The sequence below is a fragment of the Suricata suricatta genome, chromosome 12 (genome assembly GCF_006229205.1).
Source record: "Suricata suricatta isolate VVHF042 chromosome 12, meerkat_22Aug2017_6uvM2_HiC, whole genome shotgun sequence".
NCBI classification, from domain to species: domain Eukaryota; kingdom Metazoa; phylum Chordata; class Mammalia; order Carnivora; family Herpestidae; genus Suricata; species Suricata suricatta.
Genome location: NC_043711.1, coordinates 55,453,177 through 55,472,092, shown reverse-complemented (window position 1 = coordinate 55,472,092; position 18,916 = coordinate 55,453,177). Strand labels below are relative to the sequence as shown.

Here is an 18,916-nt window from a genome sequence, read left to right as displayed (position 1 = left end):
TGAACTTACCACACGAGGCTCCCTCGTCCTTGAATGCGTGGTTCTATAGAGTCTGCAAAACCCCGAGGAGCCAATGGGCCGACTCCTCCTCCCATGGGACGTGTGCCCTGAATCCGGCACTTCGGAGCACCTTGTTCTTCAGGCCAAAATGTCTGGTTCAAATGGAGATGTGTGCCCTAAAGCTGGCGAATGAAGTCCTTGCCTGGGTCCCTTGCCGGCCGTCGCACTGCTAAGTTGGTAAGCCTCCCACTGCTGGCTGCCGTTGGTGCCTCCTGCGTGGGGAGTGCCCGCCTGAGATTGAAACCATACAGACGACAGAGAAGAAGAAAGACAGATTCCTCACAACCTTATGGAGCTCCTGGATCCAGCCATGCCTGCAGCTGGTCAGACCCACCCTTGGACTTTCCTATTAGACAAGGCAACCGGTTCCCTCTCAGGGCTCAAGTCAGTTTAGGTTAGGTTATTTACAACGGAGAGGGCCACCTGGAAGAAAAGTACGCTTGATTATTTTGTTAAGGTGGTTTTCATCTGAGAGCAGCAATGATAGCTGGAAAGTGGATTTCTCAAGTGACCCCAAGTGAGTGGACAGATCATGTGGATTTAACTCCTGGCTCTGGCATTGGCAGTGCCGCCGCTTCTGTGGGTGGTGACCCATCTCCCCTCTCTTGGTCCTCAGGTCCTCTTCTCTCAGATGGGGCTCCAATGCTTCTGGCTCCTGTTAGTCAGCAGAGGTGGTGCTGTGCTGCAGAAACAGCAGCCCCCCAAATGACTGTGTTGGCACCTGCTACTGCTTTGAGCTCCGGCCCTGTGCTCACCACAGGCTGGCTGGAGGCTCTGCTTCCAGGACCCTCAGCGCTGGAGCCTAGATGCCCTCTCTGGACATGCTATCTCCACTGACAGTTCAACCGTGGGAATGCATCACCCAGCCCATTTCAGAAAGGACACACGTGCCTGCGGAGCAGCACCATCCACCATGCTGCTAGGTGTCCAGGAAGGGCCCAAAGGGGCACAATGGGGCCAAGACTCCTCAGGGACACTTCAGGAGCCTGCCATGTGGTCTCTGGCCTCATGCATCCGGATCGGCTGGCCAATGGCTGGCCCCCTCTGCCACCCACAGACGGCCCCACTTGGCACAGCCAGCAAGCCCTGGTATTAATGGCCAATGGTCTTAATACCCTCGATGAGCCAACGTGTGCAGCAATCATGAGGCGCCTGCCTCCCCCCGCCCTCCCGCACCACGCTTGCCGTGTAATTACATGTGATCACGGCACAGGGACCGCTGATTGCGACTTGGAGGCGATCGCCTGCTTCCAGGCTGCTGGGGTTGGAGCCCTCGGCGGCCTAACGAGGGTAATTGAGGCAGGGCTGATTGGGCCGGAAAGCTGGAGGGGGCGGGGCCATGAGAACGGGCCACGTCACACCCCAAACGGACGCATTTGCTAAATTTGTTTCCGAGGCAATTTCATGGTGATTACACTGATTTCTCCTTGGTAATTGAGCCTGGCGCTGAGCTCGATGCCTGCAGCCCGGCTGTCAGGACGGCCCATGCGGGAGCAGGAGGTATTGATGATGATTGATGGTACGCTGTCAGCGCCCTCGGAAAGAAGGTGTGGGAAGGCAGGCCCGGCTGACTGGGCAACTCCCTCCTGATACGCTGTGGCCAGGTCTTGGTCCGGCTCTGTCACTTACTGCTGTGGGGGATAATAACCTCTGGCTCATGAAGTTCCAAACCAGCTCATTCACCGGCCACAGTCAGACAGGGTTGAGTTACAAGTGATCAGTCGACGGGGACGGGCATGTCCTTAGGGGACGTGTCATGCCTGTTCCACCCAGAAGCAGGCCTGCCTCATTCAAATGTACCACAGCCGACCCCACGCCCACCTTCTGGGACAGAACAGCTGTCCCTGTTGGGCCTAGAGACGAGGGCCCTGCCCAGAGCCACATGCTGGCAGGGGCCATGCCGCCACCTCTTGCATCAGAGAAGTATTTGCCCCCATTTTTATGGGTCAGAATAGCGCTCTGTGCTGCGAAGGCCAACACCTCCCATAGGGCTCCTTGTCGCAGGGCTCCGGACAGTGCGGCCGTGGAGGCCTGGCAAACACGGCTCTGGGCCCTTTACTGTCCCAGGCGGCCCGAGGCCACTCGGGGCTCTCCGGGACGGACTCCTCATTTTGACAAGGCCCTGGGACCAGCTCCGGGTGGCACCTGAGCAGCACCAGGAGGACCTGCAAAGTTCGTGTTTAGGCCCATGACAACTGGCCCCTGAGGCGCTTAGGCCTTGGTGGTTTTCAGGGTCTGCCAATGGTTCCAAAGTGCCTCCAAGGTCCCCAGATGGCCAAACGGGGGAATCCTGCCCAGAGCCCCACACTGGCAGGGCTTGGCCAAGCAGCGGCGGCCAAGAATCTGCACCTGCACTCAGTTCCGGGGTGACGGCAGCACAAGCCCCAAGGGTCCCACCTGGACTGCCGACACTGCTGGCACGTGGGCCCTGCCCCAGGGCCCTCCCAGCAAGGAACACTCAGAGCCAGGGTTTAGCAAAAATGTTTAATCTCTCCTTAATGTGTGTGTGTATTTACAAGTACTAAATCTGGAGACCAGTAAAATAGGAAATAGCCGTATATTTACACAGTCCATGGGCCGAGCGTCCCATCGGCCATGCCGCCCGTTCGGGAGGGCAGTGGCCGGGGGGGGGGGGGGGGCGGCTCCGGCCGGCCCAGTGATCGCTCTTCCTTTGAGTGGGGGCTCTGTGGCATTCAAGGACAGCTAATTGTGGGCTTCGTCTTAAAAATATCTTTCTCTCTCTCTAAATATATCTATTCTAGCTTGTTTAGCACCAACGACGTGAGCCATCAGATCCAGAACTGGGGAGCCAGGGGTGGGGTGGTCTCAGCAAGGCCAGACCAGGGATGGCGGGGGTAGTGTTCAGGGCCCTCGGTCTTGGGCACCCCAGGTCCCTTGTCCGCAGCCCCCCACCGTGGCCCCTCGGGCCCTGGGTCAGGGAGCGCAGGGCAAGCTCGAGGTATATGGAAGGACCAGGCTCCCAGAGCGAGGCGTGAGCTGCCCTGGGCACTGCTGAGACGGTGCAAGCATGGAAGGTGCAAACAGGGAAGGATGTGCAGGGGTGGGGGGCCTGCGACAGCAGTCTGGGACAGGCGGGGAGCCCCTGCAGCCCGCGCTGTGGCCCGGATCTCCCAAGGCCAGAGGCTGCAGGAGGGCCTTCAGGCTATCACAGAACAGGGCTCTGATTCCGGACTGCTGCCAGGTCCCCATGCCCGCGTTTGGGGTTGGAGCCCTGCAGGAGCACTCGCACCGGGGCCTGTGCGGGAGAGGGTGCGGGGCGGAGCTGCGGCCCCGGCAGGAAGGCAGGCTGGGGGCCTGTTGCACCTGAGGGTGGTTTGGGATTGGCTCCGGGGCTCATGTGTAAACAGGGACTGCTAAAGTGCTTGCACCTCCCTCTGCCCCTCTGCCCTGCCCACCCACCGTCCAGGTGACTAGGGCACAGGAGGGCACTGCCCTGGAACCTGCAGACTCCCAGAGGCAGGCACAGGGGCTCTGCTCTGTGGGGACCAGGAAGGGTGGGGAGGGGCTGGAGCTGGACTCTGAAGCGGGGGGGGGGGCACAGGGCAGAAGCGCCCCCACCTGACCCTCATAGAACTGGAAGACCAGGGGCTTCAGGTAGAAGCCAGCACCCCGGGAAGACTTCACAGGGGAGGAGAGGCTTGCCCCCAGGCATGGCATTGCCACACCACAGGGGAGGCAGGGATGCGCCCGAGGACGGGAATCTGCGCCAAGGAAAGAGGCTCCCAGAAGACAGCCTGGTCTCTAGACAGACAGTCCTCCTTGGCTGCCCGGGTCCAGGGCCCAGCCTGAGCTCCACCGGGGCCCCCACCTGCCCTGGTCCAGCAGCTTCCTGACCAGGAGAGCTTGGGTTTCATGCAACTCCCCGACGAGAGGGGGCGGCCCCTCACCTGATCTCCAGGGTGTGGCTCACGCAGCTTAGGAAGGGGGGGGAACCCAAGACGGGTGGCCCCCAGGGTGCGGGGCCGGCCACAGTTAGCTGTCCCTTAAAGTCCGTGGGCGTCTTTAGTACCGTCGAAAAAAGTGAACTTGAAAAGGGGCCGGGCCGCTTGTTGGCTTTCACAAGTGACTGATTAATTAAAAAACATAAAAAAAGGGTCTAACAACCTCTAGTATTCAACACTTGCAGTTTCAAAAAGATCAAGTCAGACTAAACGCTAGCACGGTCATGCAGGAGTCCACGGCCCCGCGTGCCCTGGATGCACTCAAGGGGCCTCCAACAAGTTCTCTCCTTCTTACGTCAAAACGAAAACAGAATGACCCGCAGGTCGAGGGGCAGAGGCCTTGGCAGGGGGCTCCATTCAAGGAACCCTGGCCACTTTCTCCACGACCATTTGGGATTGCTTTCCCACTGCCTTAGTTTCCTTATTCTACACTGTGAAGTTTCTCCTCCTCCAGGTAGCTATACAGGACCCCACTGGGGCTGGAGACTGAGGCCAGAGCCACATATATATAGATATATATATATATGTACAGGATGTTTTGTTTTGTTTTTTAATTAAAAATGTGTTCTTCTTGCTCACCACAAGCAGGGTGGGCAGGGCCATCCCCAGGCCCTCCAGTCACTGCATTCCCCCCCACCCAGGGCCTTCACAGCCCCATTGGCTGCCCACACGGGTGTCCCACCGCTCTCAAGGGGCTGGCACTGCAGAGATGCCAGGCCAGAAGCCGCTAAAGGTGGACATGGAGAGCAGGGGACACAGAGAGGGGAGGGGTAGGCAGGGACTGCTCCCAAGACCTGCACAGCCGGAGAGCACAGCCCGCCTGGGGTGGGTGCGGGAGCAGCGTGGTGGGGGAATAAATAATGGGAACGTGCACTCATGGCCCGGAGCCCCAGACCCCAGCGGCTCCCAGAGGCACAGCCCTGAGGACAGGAGAGGAGTCATCGAGTCCTTCTGGAGGCCACCTGGGGGCTTCGAGCGAGCCGTTCTGCAGCCCCTCCATAGGAGGGAGCCGGGGCCTCCCTGGGCCAGGGGGACGTGGCGCTCCGGCCTCGGCCGCGGCCGCGGACAGCACGCGGTGAATCGGACGATGGTGGTGGTGGTGCAGCAGCGAGTGTAGAGGTGACCAAACGCGGATTCGGCAGGTGGCGGCAACAGGCGGCCCGACCTGAGCTCTCCTCATTGGGGCCCTGGCCGCTCAGCCTCCCCCGGGGCTGCTGTCAGGGCCTCACACTCTGCCCAGGCGGCCGGGAATGGTGAATACCTGCCTAGCCCCTTGTCCTCGCCCTCTGACCTTGGCAGCACAGCCTCAAGGGGATAGACCAGGCCGGCTACCTCTTCCAGCCTTACCCCTAGGTCCTTGGTGGTCACCCGACTCTCCCCAAAGCCAAGGGTCACACCCGGGCTCCCCCAGCCCTGTGGTGAGCAGCTCTGGGCACAGGAGGCGCTACAGGCACTGTCACCCACGCGGAGCAGAACTGGCACCCCCGCCAGGCAGGAGGCGGAGGGGGAGGGCCAGGAGGACGCTGACTTCGCACCAGCCCCAGTACACTGGCACCTGCTCCTGGGGGCGAGGCTGCCTCCGGGGCCTCCAAGATCTGGCTGCCGGACGGAGGCCACCCCCGCGGGCCCTCTTGCCCAACTCCCGCTGGGTGGTGACAGCCTGGTGTCTCAGCTGCTCAGGGCCATTGTGTCCACCACCTGCTCCAGCTTGCTCCGGAGTCGCTGCCGCCGTGCCTGTTCATCCTTCTCCAGCGCTGTCAGGATCTGAGAGATGGGCGGGGCATTAGCGAGCCTGGGTGGAGTGCCTCCCCCCCCGGGGGGCCGGGGGCGGGGGGGGGGGGAAAGCACCTGCTCACAGGGGGATGGGTATACGAAAGCTTGGGGACATGCCCAGTGAGCCTGTCTCAGGGCCATGACCAGCGGGGATTCAGGAGGGAGGACCAGGTTCCACCGGCTCCATTCTCAGCTAAGAGGCCTGGGTTGAACCTAGAGCCTTAGGATCCCGGTGTGGAAAACGAGGCCCCCAGATCACCATTCCTACTCTTGATCCCTAAAATACCAATGCCAAACAGGGCTTAATCACAGCCAGCTCTCTGAGTCCTCTTGGTGTGGCCTCCTCATCCATCCTTCACAGCCTGAAGACCAGACACCACCCCCACCAAGCTTGCTCTGCACCCTAACTCTGCCGGCAGAAGCAGCACTGAGCTCTCGGCAGGCTCTCTGCTTGCCTGCACTCCCAGGTCGGGTGGGCCAGCAGCTGAGCAGTGCACAGCCTCGGCGCAACCTCCTTGTACCCGGCTACCTCCAAACCCCGTCTGTTTCTCCGAACCTATTACAGCGAGCTCCTTGGAAAGGACTGCTAGCTTCCCTCTGCTTTCCCTCAAGGGCTGAAGGCGGGCTTCAGTCCATAGCCTGCAGGCACTCCTCAGCCGCTGGCCCACCGCCTGTCCCTGCCTTTCTGTCCCTGGGCCACACCCATCCCCTCCTGGCTCTGGACTCACCTCTGGGGCCGCCTTCTGCATTCATGTAGGTCTTCCTCTGAGCTGCCAACCCCACATCCTGGGCAGGAGCCTCACATGCCTGCTCTCAGATCCACCCGGCAAACTTGAATAGCCAGGCCCCTCGCCCCTCAGACCCATGCCCCCTGCAGCCCACCCCACCTCCCATCGCTGGGCCAGAGGTCTGAAATCAGGCCCAGGGCCTGTCAGGTGAGCAGGACCCACCCCCTGAAGCAGGTGGGCCCTGCTGGCCCTGCCTTCCTCCCATCCCTGGGTGCCTGGTGGTCCAGTCATGGCTCTAAACCCCGATGGCCTGTCCCACTTGGAGAATACCCCAAGTTTCCAGGGGTCTGCACACCCAGTGCCCAACCCTGCCTGGGCCTTCCCTACCCTGCCTCCAGGCTGGCTCTGATTTAGCCTCACGGCCTCTGTGGTCCTGCAGCAGGGCCCGCTCTAGCCTCTGGGCCCTGGTGTCGGCCATGCCCATCCTGCCTCCCCAGCCCGGGGTGCACCATCCAACCTAGCCTGTGAGTCTGTCCTCCCTCCTCCATTGGCTCAGGGAGCCCCAGCTCTGTAGAGGCCTTACTCTGAGTCAGTAAAGGTTGAGGGAAGGCCTGGTGCCCACCCTGAACCCATCTACCCAAGCTGATAAGCCCCGTAATGGTCCCTCAGGGAATGGTCACTCACTGACCCATGGTCCCGTTAGAAAGGCACTGCCATGTACTCCCTCCCATCCCACATGACCGACCCCTGACCTACGGCGGCCCCGCCCAACCCCGAGGCCCAGCAGGGAGTCATGTCAGCACTCCCTCCCAGCCCCAGCGAGCCAGGTGGCCAATCGAGGGGCAGCGTGGAAAGGGCAGAGGCCTGGCCAGTCCTGAGAGCTGGGGAGGGGCGGCGGGGCCGGGTGGCCAGAGGGACCGAGTCCAGCAGGTGTGGAACAGGGGGCTTCGGTGAGGGCGAGTGCCCACACTCACCTCATCCTTGTACTTGGTGATGTAGGAGTAGATCTCATGCAAGGCGCTCATGCTGTTGAACTGGCTCAGGTGCAGCCGCGACTGCTCCGCCAGATAGGCACTCATGTCCTGGTCGCTGATGGCGGGCATCTTGGCGATGTCAGCATAGTACCTGCAGAGGGGTGGCAGGGCGGGCCGTGAGCTGGGCTCTGGCCCCCTCGCCCAGCTGCCTGTGCCCCTGGCGCCCGCCTCACCTCTCCACCCAGCTCTTGTAGTTGGGGATGTCCTTGGCATAGAGCAGCTTATTGGATGGCGAGTCCTTGCCCAGCTTGTGCTCAGACGTGGAGCAGGAGTCCATGAAGGTCTGGGCCACCACCGACAGGCAGGCATCTGTGATGCTGCTCTTATGGATGTCGAACACGAACTGCGGGTTCTTAATCACGTTCACCCAGAAGCGCAGGGGTAGGCTGCAGGCAGGTGGGTGTGCAGTCACGCAGGGCCTTGGCGCCTCTCCCAGAAGGCCCAGGGCAAGGGCCGGCCAGAGGTCCTGTGGCTCTCCTGGCCCGGACCTTTCTCATAGATGGGAAAACTGAGGCCCACAGGAAGCCAGGACTCTTGGTGAGTGAGGGCGGTGCACCCCCGGCCCTCGGTGCCTCTCCAGGAGGACAGTCCCTCCACACAGGCACACGGGGGCGACACACAGACCCAGAGGTGCTCCCTCACCCTCAGGTGCCCACTGTGCATGGCCACGGTCCTGGGCCTGCATGTCTGCCTACATCAGGGTCACACACACCCGGTACACTCACCCCTGGTGTGCACATAGCTGGGCCAGCTCACACCCAAACAGGTTCCCCCCCAGGTGTGCACAGCTCACGGCTGGGCCAGCTCACACCTGGACAGGCTCACCCCCAGGTGTACACACACCTGGGTCAGCTCACCCGTTTCTACCCATATGGGCCCTAGAGGCAAGACCAGAAGGGGACCCAGGAGATCCTGCCTCTCAGACAGCTGACCTCTTCATCCAAAATGCCACCTCTAGGACAGCTATCAGCTAGGGTACTAAGAGCCACTAATCATGTGTGGCTGTTTAATTAAATACAATTAAGTGAAATTGAAAGTCCTCATTTTTGGTTGCACGAGTCTTATGTCAAATGCTCAGGGCCCACACATGGCTGCCAGCCATGCTCTAGAACATTCCATCATGGCAGGAAATTCCCCAGACGATGCAGACCTGTACAGGGCTGCCTCCTCCCCAATTGCAGGGGAGGAGCTGGAGGCCCCCCCGGTGGCCCCCGACAAGGGCTGGGCTGCATCCTGGGCTTGGGAAGCAGTACTTGTGGAGGCTAAAGTCCTAGAGAGGCCAAGATCATGAAAGAACAAGGGAGGACGATGCCTGAGGCCACTGGCACAGAAGCTTCTCTGGAGACAGGGCAAATGGTGCAGAGGGCACATGGTCAAGCCACAAAGACACAAGCCAGATAGGGCAGTGGCTGCTGGACCCAGGGAGGAAGGGACAGGAGCTCTGGGGGTGCCTGCCCTCACCATCAGGTCCTTACTGCAGCCGGCCAGTGCGGGCCCACTACATCCAGCCTGCTTCTCACACAGCAGCCCACCCTCACACACCTGCACACAGCCAAGCACACCCAAAGACACACGTGAACACACACATATGAAGACACACACACATATCCACCCCCACACCTAAGGCAGTTCCTGCAAGTTGGAGCAGAGAATGTGCCCACACCCTGGTCAGGGGAAGCACGCCCAAATGCGTGAGTCAGGGAGGCCCACCAAAGAGGAGCTGGCCTCAGCAAAGAGACCATGTACCAGGGGGCCTGTCTCCCACCTCCCTGCCCCCAGGGGACAGCCTCCCACAGCCTCAAAGCTACTGCACCTGCTTTGAGCTCACCACACCGTCCCCAGACACATGCCTGGGGCCCACCACATCTGACCCCAGACACCTGCACAGGGCCCACCACATCTGACCCCAGACACCTGCCCGGGGCCCACCACGCCGTCCCCAGGACACACCAGTTGCTCTTCCAGGTGTGGCGCACGTCTGAGTCGTGAATCTGGTGTTGGTCGGCCTGCTCGTCCAGAAAATCGAACATGTACTTGATGGCCAGCGGCAGGGCCGAGCCCCGGTGCGCTGTGCTGAAGATGGTCTCAAAGAGGTCGTCCACAAACTTCTGCAGCGTGCCCTGTATGCAAGTGAGGGCACAGAGCTCCGGGGACCACGAAGCCACCCCTCATGCCCAGGCCTCTGGGGACAGGGCTGAGGATGAGGAGGGGTTCGCTTCAAGCCTGGCTTCCGGAGGCCTGGGCCCAGCCGCCCTCATGGCCCCTCCCCCCGCCCACCAGGGCCTACTTTGGTGGCCAGCAGGCGTGTCAGGTAGATCTCTGAGACCATCTTGCTGCCCCGGTCGCCCTCCCGCTGGTCCAGGTGGTCGTGGTTCTTCACCAGATGCCACAGCTTGGTGCCGCTCTCCAGGTCGGGCGTGATCATGGGCGTGCGGGAACGGAGGCTGTCAGGGCTGCTGGCTGTGCGCAGCATGCTCTCTGTGGGCACCGTGCCCATCAGCGGGGGGCCCTCCATGCCTAGCACCCATGCCCGACCTGGTGCTAGCAGGGTGGACTCAGGCCAAGCGCCTCCCTCCACACCCCCCATCCGAGCCTCAGCTTCCTCATCTGAGAAGTGGAATCAACAGACCCACCTCCCTGGGTTGCTGGGGACAGTCAGCCTCCACATTTGCGGGAAAGGCCACACCCCAGCAATAAGCCATGAGGAAGCCCCCTCCCAGCCTGCAGCTGGAAGCACGGGGGAGGCATCCCATCCAGATGTGCGGGCCTGGCCCAGTGTCCCTGTGTCTCACCGTATCTGCTGAGGGACTTAGTGAAGGTGGATGAGTTGGAGATGTTGTAGGCAGACGTCTGCTTGGGCACCAGGGCCACTGAAGACCCATCTGTCACCTGCAGGAAGAGGGCCAAGAGATGTCTGACACACCATCAGAGGCCCAGGTGATACCCTCTTGCTGGTTCCCCTCAACACACTCTGAGCCTCAGTTTCCCTACTAGTGCTATGTGGGCATCTGTGTCCTCTTCCCCTTGCAGTCTGCCACCCACAGCCCGAGAGGACTGGACATGCCCAGGCCCCCGGGGAAAGACCCAGGCTGTGACTAGAGAGCACCTGATAGTGGGCCAGCGTGTTCAACCTCTTCCAGTCATTGTCAATCTTGGTAGTCACGTCCTCATCCTGCAGGATGACGCGTGCCATGCGGCCCTGGCGCCACTCTGTGGGGAGAGGGAATGCTGGAGGGGCTGGAGGTTTTGGCCTCCCGGTGCTGGCCTCACAGCAGGAAGGCCAGGCCCCGAGGGGCGAGCATCCTGAGAACGTTGATGGAGAGGCCTCGAACCAACTGCAGGATAAGGGAGAGACGAGGCTCCTCCCTTCCTGCAGGTTTCCAGCGGAATGCATGCACCCCTGTTGCAGCCCATGCCCCCTCCGGGAGCCCCCAGCTGTCTGGCCTCCCGCCCATCCCCTTGACAGCCTCCTGCTCCCTACAAGACATGGGAACCTCCCTATCCTGGGCAGCAGCCTCGGAAGTGTACTTCCTGCTTCCAGCCCTCTGCCCTGGTTTAGAGTTTTCCAGAGCCTAGCCTGGATCACATCCCTTCTCTCAACACCTCCATTGCCTCCAGCACCCTGCACTCAGTGCTTGGCTCAGTACCTGTGGCCCCAGACATGCCCCCCGGCGCCACCCCTCTGCCTCGGGCCGTGACACATGCTGCCAGCCAGCATCAGGGCCCCTCCGGGGCTCACCCAGGTCCATGTCCCCAGCCTTCGGCCGCTGGGAGTAGGGCACGCCCTTGTACACGGCATCCAGCAGCTTCTCCTTGACTTGTGTCACTGTGTCGCAGTTCAGTCCCTTTACGGGCACCTCAGGAGCATTCTCATTCTCGGGGTTCACACAGTTCAGGGTCTGTGGGTGGGGTGGGGTGCGGTGTCAGCCCCCAGCTCTCCAGGGGCAGGCCGTGCAGGGGGCGTGCCAAGGGGCCGGACAGGATGGCAGGGTTGCGCTCACCAGCGTCTTGTAGTCGATCTGCTGCCGGATGAGCTTGTCCTCACTCAGGGAGTAGCGGGCCTCACCAGTGATGGCGTCGATGGGGCCCTTCTCCATCTGCTGCTTGATGGCGCAGTAGAGCATGAAGAGGGGCTCCCCCGCACACTCCTGCAGCAGGCGATGGGCGTCAGGGCATTCCCAGACCCTTCCGCCCCCACCTTCCGCCCCCACTACTGGTGCATGTGTGAGCCCGCTTCCCACCGGTGCAACATTTCCAAATTCTTCGTCAGGGGCAAGTCAAACCCTGACTCCAGAGCCCAGCGAAGACCGTGCAAGAGAGTAAGTCCATTAAACGACAGCCCAGCTGTGCCTAAGAACACTGCTGTGAAAATCCTGATGTGGCCTCAGCCACGAGGGCCAGGAGCACATGGAGAAGAACACCTCATGGCCAAACTGGCTTCATGACAAGAAAAGACCAAGGGGGTGCAGAATTGGAGTCAAACAGGGAGGCACCGAGAGAGGCCTCGACACCAGCCATCTAAATTCCCTAACCGCTGCTTTTCTTGGCTTACAGAACTCGGTCTACCGAGCATGTGCGTAGCCAGACAGGGTCTGCACAGAACTGTGTTTTTACAGGAAATGCACGACTCCATCACTGGCTACTGGTTTTATGCAATGATAATGTCACTTTAGGACTGCTGTTGTCACTTTGTGCTGTGGCCCCCACTGGACAAGCCCCAGCCCGGCTCCCCTGAACCCCTCTTATTGGGGCTAGTGCCCATCTTAGGGACCCTGCTTTCTCTAACTCCTCCCCCTCCTTCACAAATTTGCTTAAGTCCCTCAACCCCTGGCCCCCTGCCTCTTTCGCACCTGCTTCCATTTCCCGTCCACACCTCTCTCCCCAATTAGGGCAAGACTGCTCTGGGCACCTTGGAAAGCCTGCTGCTGTCCCCAATTCAGTAAGGACCCCAGGAACTGAGGCCCATGGCTAAGAAGGAACCCCAGGCCGCCTGCACCAGCATGACTCCCGCCACCCAGCAGCCACAGTGTTCCACTGCCATGCCCGTGGCCACCTGCAGAGCCTCAACCAGACACCAGAGACCAGGTTGGAGCACACATGAGCCATGCATGCTGGGCTACACCAGGCCCTTTTCCAAGACTGTGGGCCTGTCTGTTAAGCCTTCAGGTTTTAAGGGAAGCTAGATGCTTGGGTCCAAATCATCTCGTTTCTAAAGTGCAGGTGACCAACTGCTTACTCTCAGAACAAAATCCACCAGGGCCCACATGAGCCTCCACAGCACTCGGAGGTGGCCACGGGCCTCCAGGCTCGTCTTCTGAGGGTGGGGCCCTACCTTGCCTGCAGTGGCCTGTCCAGGCAACCAGACAAAGCCCAGGCAGCCACGCTCGGCCCACAACAGGGGCCACCAGGAGCCCCAGGCTAGCCAGCACCAGGTGCCGGACACACAAAGCCCCAGCCCGGGTGTCCTCTCCATCCTTGGCTCCAGGCCTCGGGCTCAGCTATAGAGATCTGGGCCTATGTCCAAACTCTAGCTCGGCCAGATGCCTGCCGTGGGCCCCATATAGCTCGCCGCAGAGCCGGGGTCTCTACTGCGGCTCTGGGCTGGGTGAGGTGTGGACAGCCTCCAGGAGGAGGAGGAGGAACGAGGCCAGCAGACATACGTCCTTGCAGAGTTCATGCTGAGACCTGGTCCCCAGGTGAGCTGCTCTGGATTAAGATGCCCCCCAAACCTGTCTGTCCTGCTCTCTCCTTTGTCCCTTGAACCCATTCACCTGCCTGACACCCACCTCGGACCTTCTCCGCTCCTCCGCACCCACCTACCTTCAGAAATTTGTACAAAAGGAAGGTAAACCAGTTGGTCAGCATCTTCTCCGCCACAGATTCGGTCCTGGGGGCACAACATGGACAGGGGTGGCTAAACTTTGGCCTCTGTGCCCGCCCTGTTCCCCGCCTGTGGAGCTGAAGGTCAGGCCCAGAAAGGCACTGCAGGTGTCAGGCTGCTGGGGGGCTGCCATGGAGACCTCAGCCCTTGGCCCCAGATCCAGACCTCCGAGTGGGACAACTCTGGCTTGGTGCCAATGGGTGCCAGGTGCGGTGTGCCCCAGAGCGGGGCCCTGTGCCCAATGCCCAGGTAGGCTTCCTGAGTCCACAGGTGGGAGGGGCAGGCTCACCGGCGCAGCAGCAGCTTGGGGTGGTTCTTGCTTTCAAGGTTCTTCTCGATTAGATCAGACAACAGCTGCTTGAGCACCCCCGTGGCATACTCCATCTCGCCCTGCAGGGCCGTCATGATGAGCGAGGCCACGTTGCCACGGTCCCTCATAGAAAAGCTGCGCTGGGCCTCCAGCGTACGGATGAAGGTCAGCAGGAAGTGCTTCTTGGTAAGCAACTGCCCAAACAGCGTCAGCGACTTCTCCACGTTGGCCTGTACCTGGGAGAGGGCCATGCCACAGGCCTGCTCAGACCCGGAGCAGGAGGTGTGGGAGGGGGCTGGGAGGACCTGAGAACAGGGCCGTAGAGCAGGACTTGAAGGTGGGTCACATGTTGCCCTGACAGGTCCCAGGGCCTTGGCTGTCCTTGTCAGGACGGACACAGCCCGGGGGCTGAGAGGCCCTCCATGGGCATGGACCGGGGCACACCACTGTCAGCAGGAGGTGCAGAACTGGGGCTGCTCTCTTTGCAGCCTGACTCTGGGATGACCACCTCCTGCAGTCTGGCTCTAGTAGCTAAGAGGAAGCCAGACACCAGCAAAGCATGGCCATGGTCACTCTGCACGTACAACTGCCAAGGCAGGAACCGCCTCCCCCTTCACAGAGGAAGACAACAAGTCCAGAAGCGAAACAGGCTTGTTCAAGGCCACACAACATGGATGTTGAAAAAAAGGGCAGATCACAGGCATGGCTGGCTCCAGGGCTCCTGCTCTGTCTTATCCGCACCAAGTCTTGTCAACAAGGCTGTACTAGAGGCTACCCATACCACATGCTCCCAGCCCAGGCACATAGGCGACAAGACTCAAGTGGAACACACAGGCACAGCTAAGAGGGCAGAAAGAACAACATGGTGGATGGGAACACTGGGAAAAAGAGCCAGTAGAGTACATGGAACCTTTGATGTGGTGGCAATTCTGGGGATGAGGAGGGGCTGAGCAGCCCTGGGCAGCCCATGGACCGTCCTGGCACAACAGAGGACAGAATGCCCCACTGACAGAACTGCGATCACGAGTGGGCTCCCCAGTATCCAAAGTGTGGAGATGGGACACCGTCGGGCGGACAGTGTGACCAGGCCAAGGTAGCAAGCCCCAGCCTGTTCCTAGCTGGAGCCTGAGCTCCTGGCCTGCTGCTGGGGGCCCCAGAGGACTCTGGGGCTAGCCCTCTTGCCCTCAGCAAGCTCATGCCAAGAGTCTGAGCACTGCCAACACCTACAGGGCAGTGCCCGGCTCTCTGAGCACCACACCCTCACCCCAAAGTCCTATGCAGACCCTATCTGGGCACCCCCGCCCCCTGGCATGCCCAGCAGCAGCACCCTGTGCAGGGAAGCTCAGGACCCAGAGCCAGGGGATAGGCTGGTGAGCTACAGGTAGAAGCCCGGGCACTCAACGACTTCCTAAAACAGGCAGGACCCGAGGAGCCCGGCCCCAGCCAAGGTGGTCGGCTGGATGAAGCCAGCCCGACCTCTGACATCCAGCAGGCCCGTCCTTCTGCCTCCCAGCATCCCTGCCCAACGGGTGTGGGCCACGCCCCAGGATTCCCAGGCTGGCCCCCAGGTCCCAGGAGCCCCGGACAACAGCCCACCTCCATCTCCTTGAGCACCGGATGGTCCTCAATCCCGGGGAAGAGCACCCGCATGGCGTACGTGCGATAGTCGAGGAACGGGATGCCGGCACCATCCAGGTCATTGGTCAGCTCGTGGATGTCCGTCTGCAGCTCGGCAAAGGCTGCAGCCAGAACAGGTGTCAGGGCAGGCACCCCTATCCCCCAGCCCTAGAGCCCCAGCCCTCCCACTCTTAGGGCCACTTGCTGGCTGGGCGACCGCACGGAAACCCCTCAGTTTCCCCAGTCCTCACATGCAGATAAAACTCTGTCCCTCTGACGTGTCACAGGATTACCCAAGACCACAGCAGAGAAGGTACTGAGCCCAGGGCCGAGCCAAGAGAAGCTTCTCATACCTAACACTGGCACGTGGGGGCAAGGAAACAAGGAGTGCTAGCTCCCTCCACCACCCTGGGGAGCAGAGCACCCACCCCAGGGAGCACGCCACCCACCCCAGGGAGCACAGCACCCACCCTGGCTCTTTGGCCTCAGCTCCTGGTAAGAGGAGGGAGGTGGCCAAGGATGGGAGGCAGCAGGCTTTCCCCAAGCCCCTGCGCCCCCCATGCTGACAGGCACCACAGGACAACGCAGAACAGCTGACCCCTCTACACCACCTGATCTGCTCTGGGCGACTCTGCTTCTTTAGGAAACAAAGGCAGGCAGGGCAGGGGCAGGCCTCAACAGAACATTCCAGAGCCATGATGTGTCTGGGCCGCAGCAGCCCGAGGGAGGCACTATTTGATTGGGAGCCAGAGGAACGCTAGGCGGGTGCTGGGGGATGGCTGGCAGGTTTAATTAAGAGCAGGGGCCTTCATCTGCCAGCCACAGCACCCACATGGCGCCGGCTTTGGCATCCAGTTGCCCTCATCCCCAGGAGAGCCCCACATGCAGAGCTCCCAATCCTGCCCCCCACCCCTGGGTCACCTGTCTTCCAACCAAGCCCCACACACTGGCCTGTGTCCCGTGGGGCCGATTCTCAGCCGAGCAAAGGTCCCAGGCAAATGTGACACTCTGGTCTGGGGGGAGTTACTAAGAGCCCAATACCAGGCCTGTGGCAGGCCCGAGGGTCCCGTGTAGCAGTCACCCACAGGGCCTCACACTCCGCCTACCACTCAGCTCCACTTGCCCCAGCCCAAAACAGGTGCATGCCTGCTACCTGCCTCCCAGAGCTGGGGGCTGGCACCTACGATCACTGTTAGTGCAGCTCCATCCACCCCTTGTTATAGCCCCAAGTTCCCTGGTGAAGTGGCAAGCCAGGGGCCACAGGAGATGGGGGGCCACCTCAGGTTGGTCTGGTACCCAGGGGACCCAGCCCTGCACTATCGCCTCACACCAGCCAGAGAGCCAACCAGGTGCGAAGATGGCCATCCAGGCCAAGGCCAAGGTCTGCTGCCTAGAGCCCACGCCCTCGAGTGGCTGCTGTGCAGCCCTGGGCCTCCATTGTGGACCACCAGGGAGGGCTCCCCATGGGCCCCAACCTGAGCGCCCACCTCTCTGCTGTGGCACCCAATCCTCATGCACCCCCCCTGCAGCAGCAGCATCCCCGACACGTGACCAAGTATGGCAGTATCTGTCCTGCCTGGGATGAGCCTGGGCCTTGGGCACACTGGCTTCTCTGGGGCACACAGGACAGGTATGGGGCACCCCCATGCCCCATTCCAGCTTGGGGCCCACACCCTGGCCTTTCCTGAAGACCCCTGAATCCCCTGCTCATATTTTTCTGACGTCTGTAGCCCTTGCAGGCCAGAACTCAACCCACCATCTGGGGAACCCCCCTCCTGCCCCTGGAGTCTCCTCACTCTCAGCTGGGGGTTTCTGGGACAGCAGGCTTCAGGGAAGTGGGGCCCGCAACCAGGAGTGGCATCAGGGATTGGCAGAGCCAGGCCCAGTGGGGAAGCTGAGCTCGCCCACTGTGCTGGCCCTGTCCTCACCAGGAGAGAGTCCTGAAGACACAAGACTCGACGTTGGAAGTCAGCTGCGCCCCAGACTTTCCCTGCACAGAGGCCCACATAATGTCTCTCCACTGGGGCCTCTCTGAGCCAACTCCCACCACTCACACAGCACAGTCACAAGGGACACGGGCCCCTCCTTAGGAGGCTGGGCTGTGGCCTGTTTCCTGAGAATTCCTGAGACGGCCCTGACAAAGATCAGTGCCAACCCAGGTCTGTATGTGCTGAGGGCCATGCCTGGCCTCACAGACCCCAGTCACCATGCCCATCCTGCAGATGAATGATCTGAGACCCAAGAAGGCTGTATGCCCATTCACGTGCTGCAGCTAAGCGGGTCATAAATGAAAGCCCTCCAGCTCCAGAGTCTGTGGGTCAAGCAGCGCTCACAGAGGCAGCACTTGCCCTGGGGCCTGGTCCGGCCCTTGCGCACCTGCTGGAGACCGAGCCTGCCCAGCAAAGGTGTTGGCACACTGAGAAGCTAGCAGACTCGGTGCAGAGGACTGGGTCTAGCTCACAGGTGTGGTGGCAAGGCCCGCCTCGCCTGCCCCTGCCAGCCCCTCGCCCCACCCCTGCCGCTCCTGGACGCACCTTCCTTGCACTCCAGAGCCACGCGGGACTCCAGGTTGTCCATCTGCAGCTGCAGCCGCTTGAGGGTGCGGTCGGCATCCCGAGACTTGCGCTTATAGGCGATGAGCACAGCCACGATGACCAGCAGTAAGAGGCCCCCACCCCCGCCAATGCCAACAATGGCGGGCAGAGTCAGCAGGCTATCTGAGTACACCTGTAGCATCCCTGGCGAGAACTCAAAACCACCAGCCCGGACCTGTGAGGGGTGGGGGTGCAGGCTGCTCAGGAGGCCCCCTGCCCACTCAGAGCTCGCAGAGGACCCCACAGCACCTGCTCCTGACCCGGAGTGGTCAGAGGGTGGGGACGTGGGGACTCAGGGCAAGGCTGGGCCTGCCAGGGGTGGCACCAGGGCTGGGTGAGGGCTGAGTTGGGCTTCCCACCTGGGCTAGAAGCCAGTCTGGGGTTCGGCCACAAAGTTGGCACTGCCCTGGGGAGGCAGGGTCAGTGGGTCAAAGGCAGGTGCCCTGGGGACGAGAGCTGGGGCCATCTGGTGGACGCACCGTGACCTTGTGCTGCCCGGTGAGGTTGGGGGACTCGCACAGCAGCTGGGTCTCTGACACGGTGAGTGCACAGGGCGTGGAGCCGATGAGCACCGTGTAGTTGAGCCGCGAGTTGCCAGGCGCAGGTGGCAGGAGGTTCCGGCCCTGCAGGGGGGGACGTGAGCCAGAGAGCTCTGCTGCCCCGCATGCCCCCCACCCGGGGCCACCACCCGCTGACCACGGCCCACCTTGAGGATGAGCGGGGAGCTGGGCTTCAGCTCCAGGAGGCCCGTGGGACTGAGCGGCTCCAGCACAGGGTCCGGGTAATAGAGGAAGGAGGAGGAATTGAGGACCAGCAGGGCACGCACATCATCCATGATGAAGCCCAGCTCGTCTGGCCGCTCCCCCAGCTCTGGCGGGCTGCGTGTTGGGTTGTCCACGGATGGGGCGCGGCACACCATGGTGGTGTCATTGTACACCAGGCAGCTCTGGGGACACA

At 61.5% G+C, this 18,916-nt stretch overlaps 1 protein-coding gene across 3 annotated transcripts in view; it reads right to left on the bottom strand.

Annotated features, from left to right (window-relative positions):
• Positions 1-2,530: 2,530 nt before the first annotated feature.
• PLXNA1 (plexin A1) overlaps positions 2,531-18,916 on the bottom strand; it is a 46,538-nt gene continuing 30,152 nt past the window's right edge. For all 3 annotated transcript variants that reach the window (XM_029916154.1, XM_029916155.1, XM_029916153.1), the window contains 15 exons: positions 18,666-18,905; positions 18,439-18,582; positions 17,900-18,134; positions 15,345-15,487; positions 13,728-13,984; positions 13,378-13,444; positions 11,559-11,705; positions 11,297-11,456; positions 10,664-10,767; positions 10,350-10,446; positions 9,845-10,035; positions 9,508-9,677; positions 7,731-7,943; positions 7,498-7,648; positions 2,531-5,786 (listed from right to left, as the gene is read on the bottom strand). In XM_029916154.1, coding sequence (XP_029772014.1) covers positions 5,691-5,786; positions 7,498-7,648; positions 7,731-7,943; positions 9,508-9,677; positions 9,845-10,035; positions 10,350-10,446; positions 10,664-10,767; positions 11,297-11,456; positions 11,559-11,705; positions 13,378-13,444; positions 13,728-13,984; positions 15,345-15,487; positions 17,900-18,134; positions 18,439-18,582; positions 18,666-18,905 — 2,415 coding nt within the window. In that variant the 3' untranslated portion in view covers positions 2,531-5,690. The remainder of the gene's footprint in view (positions 5,787-7,497; positions 7,649-7,730; positions 7,944-9,507; positions 9,678-9,844; positions 10,036-10,349; positions 10,447-10,663; positions 10,768-11,296; positions 11,457-11,558; positions 11,706-13,377; positions 13,445-13,727; positions 13,985-15,344; positions 15,488-17,899; positions 18,135-18,438; positions 18,583-18,665; positions 18,906-18,916) is intronic.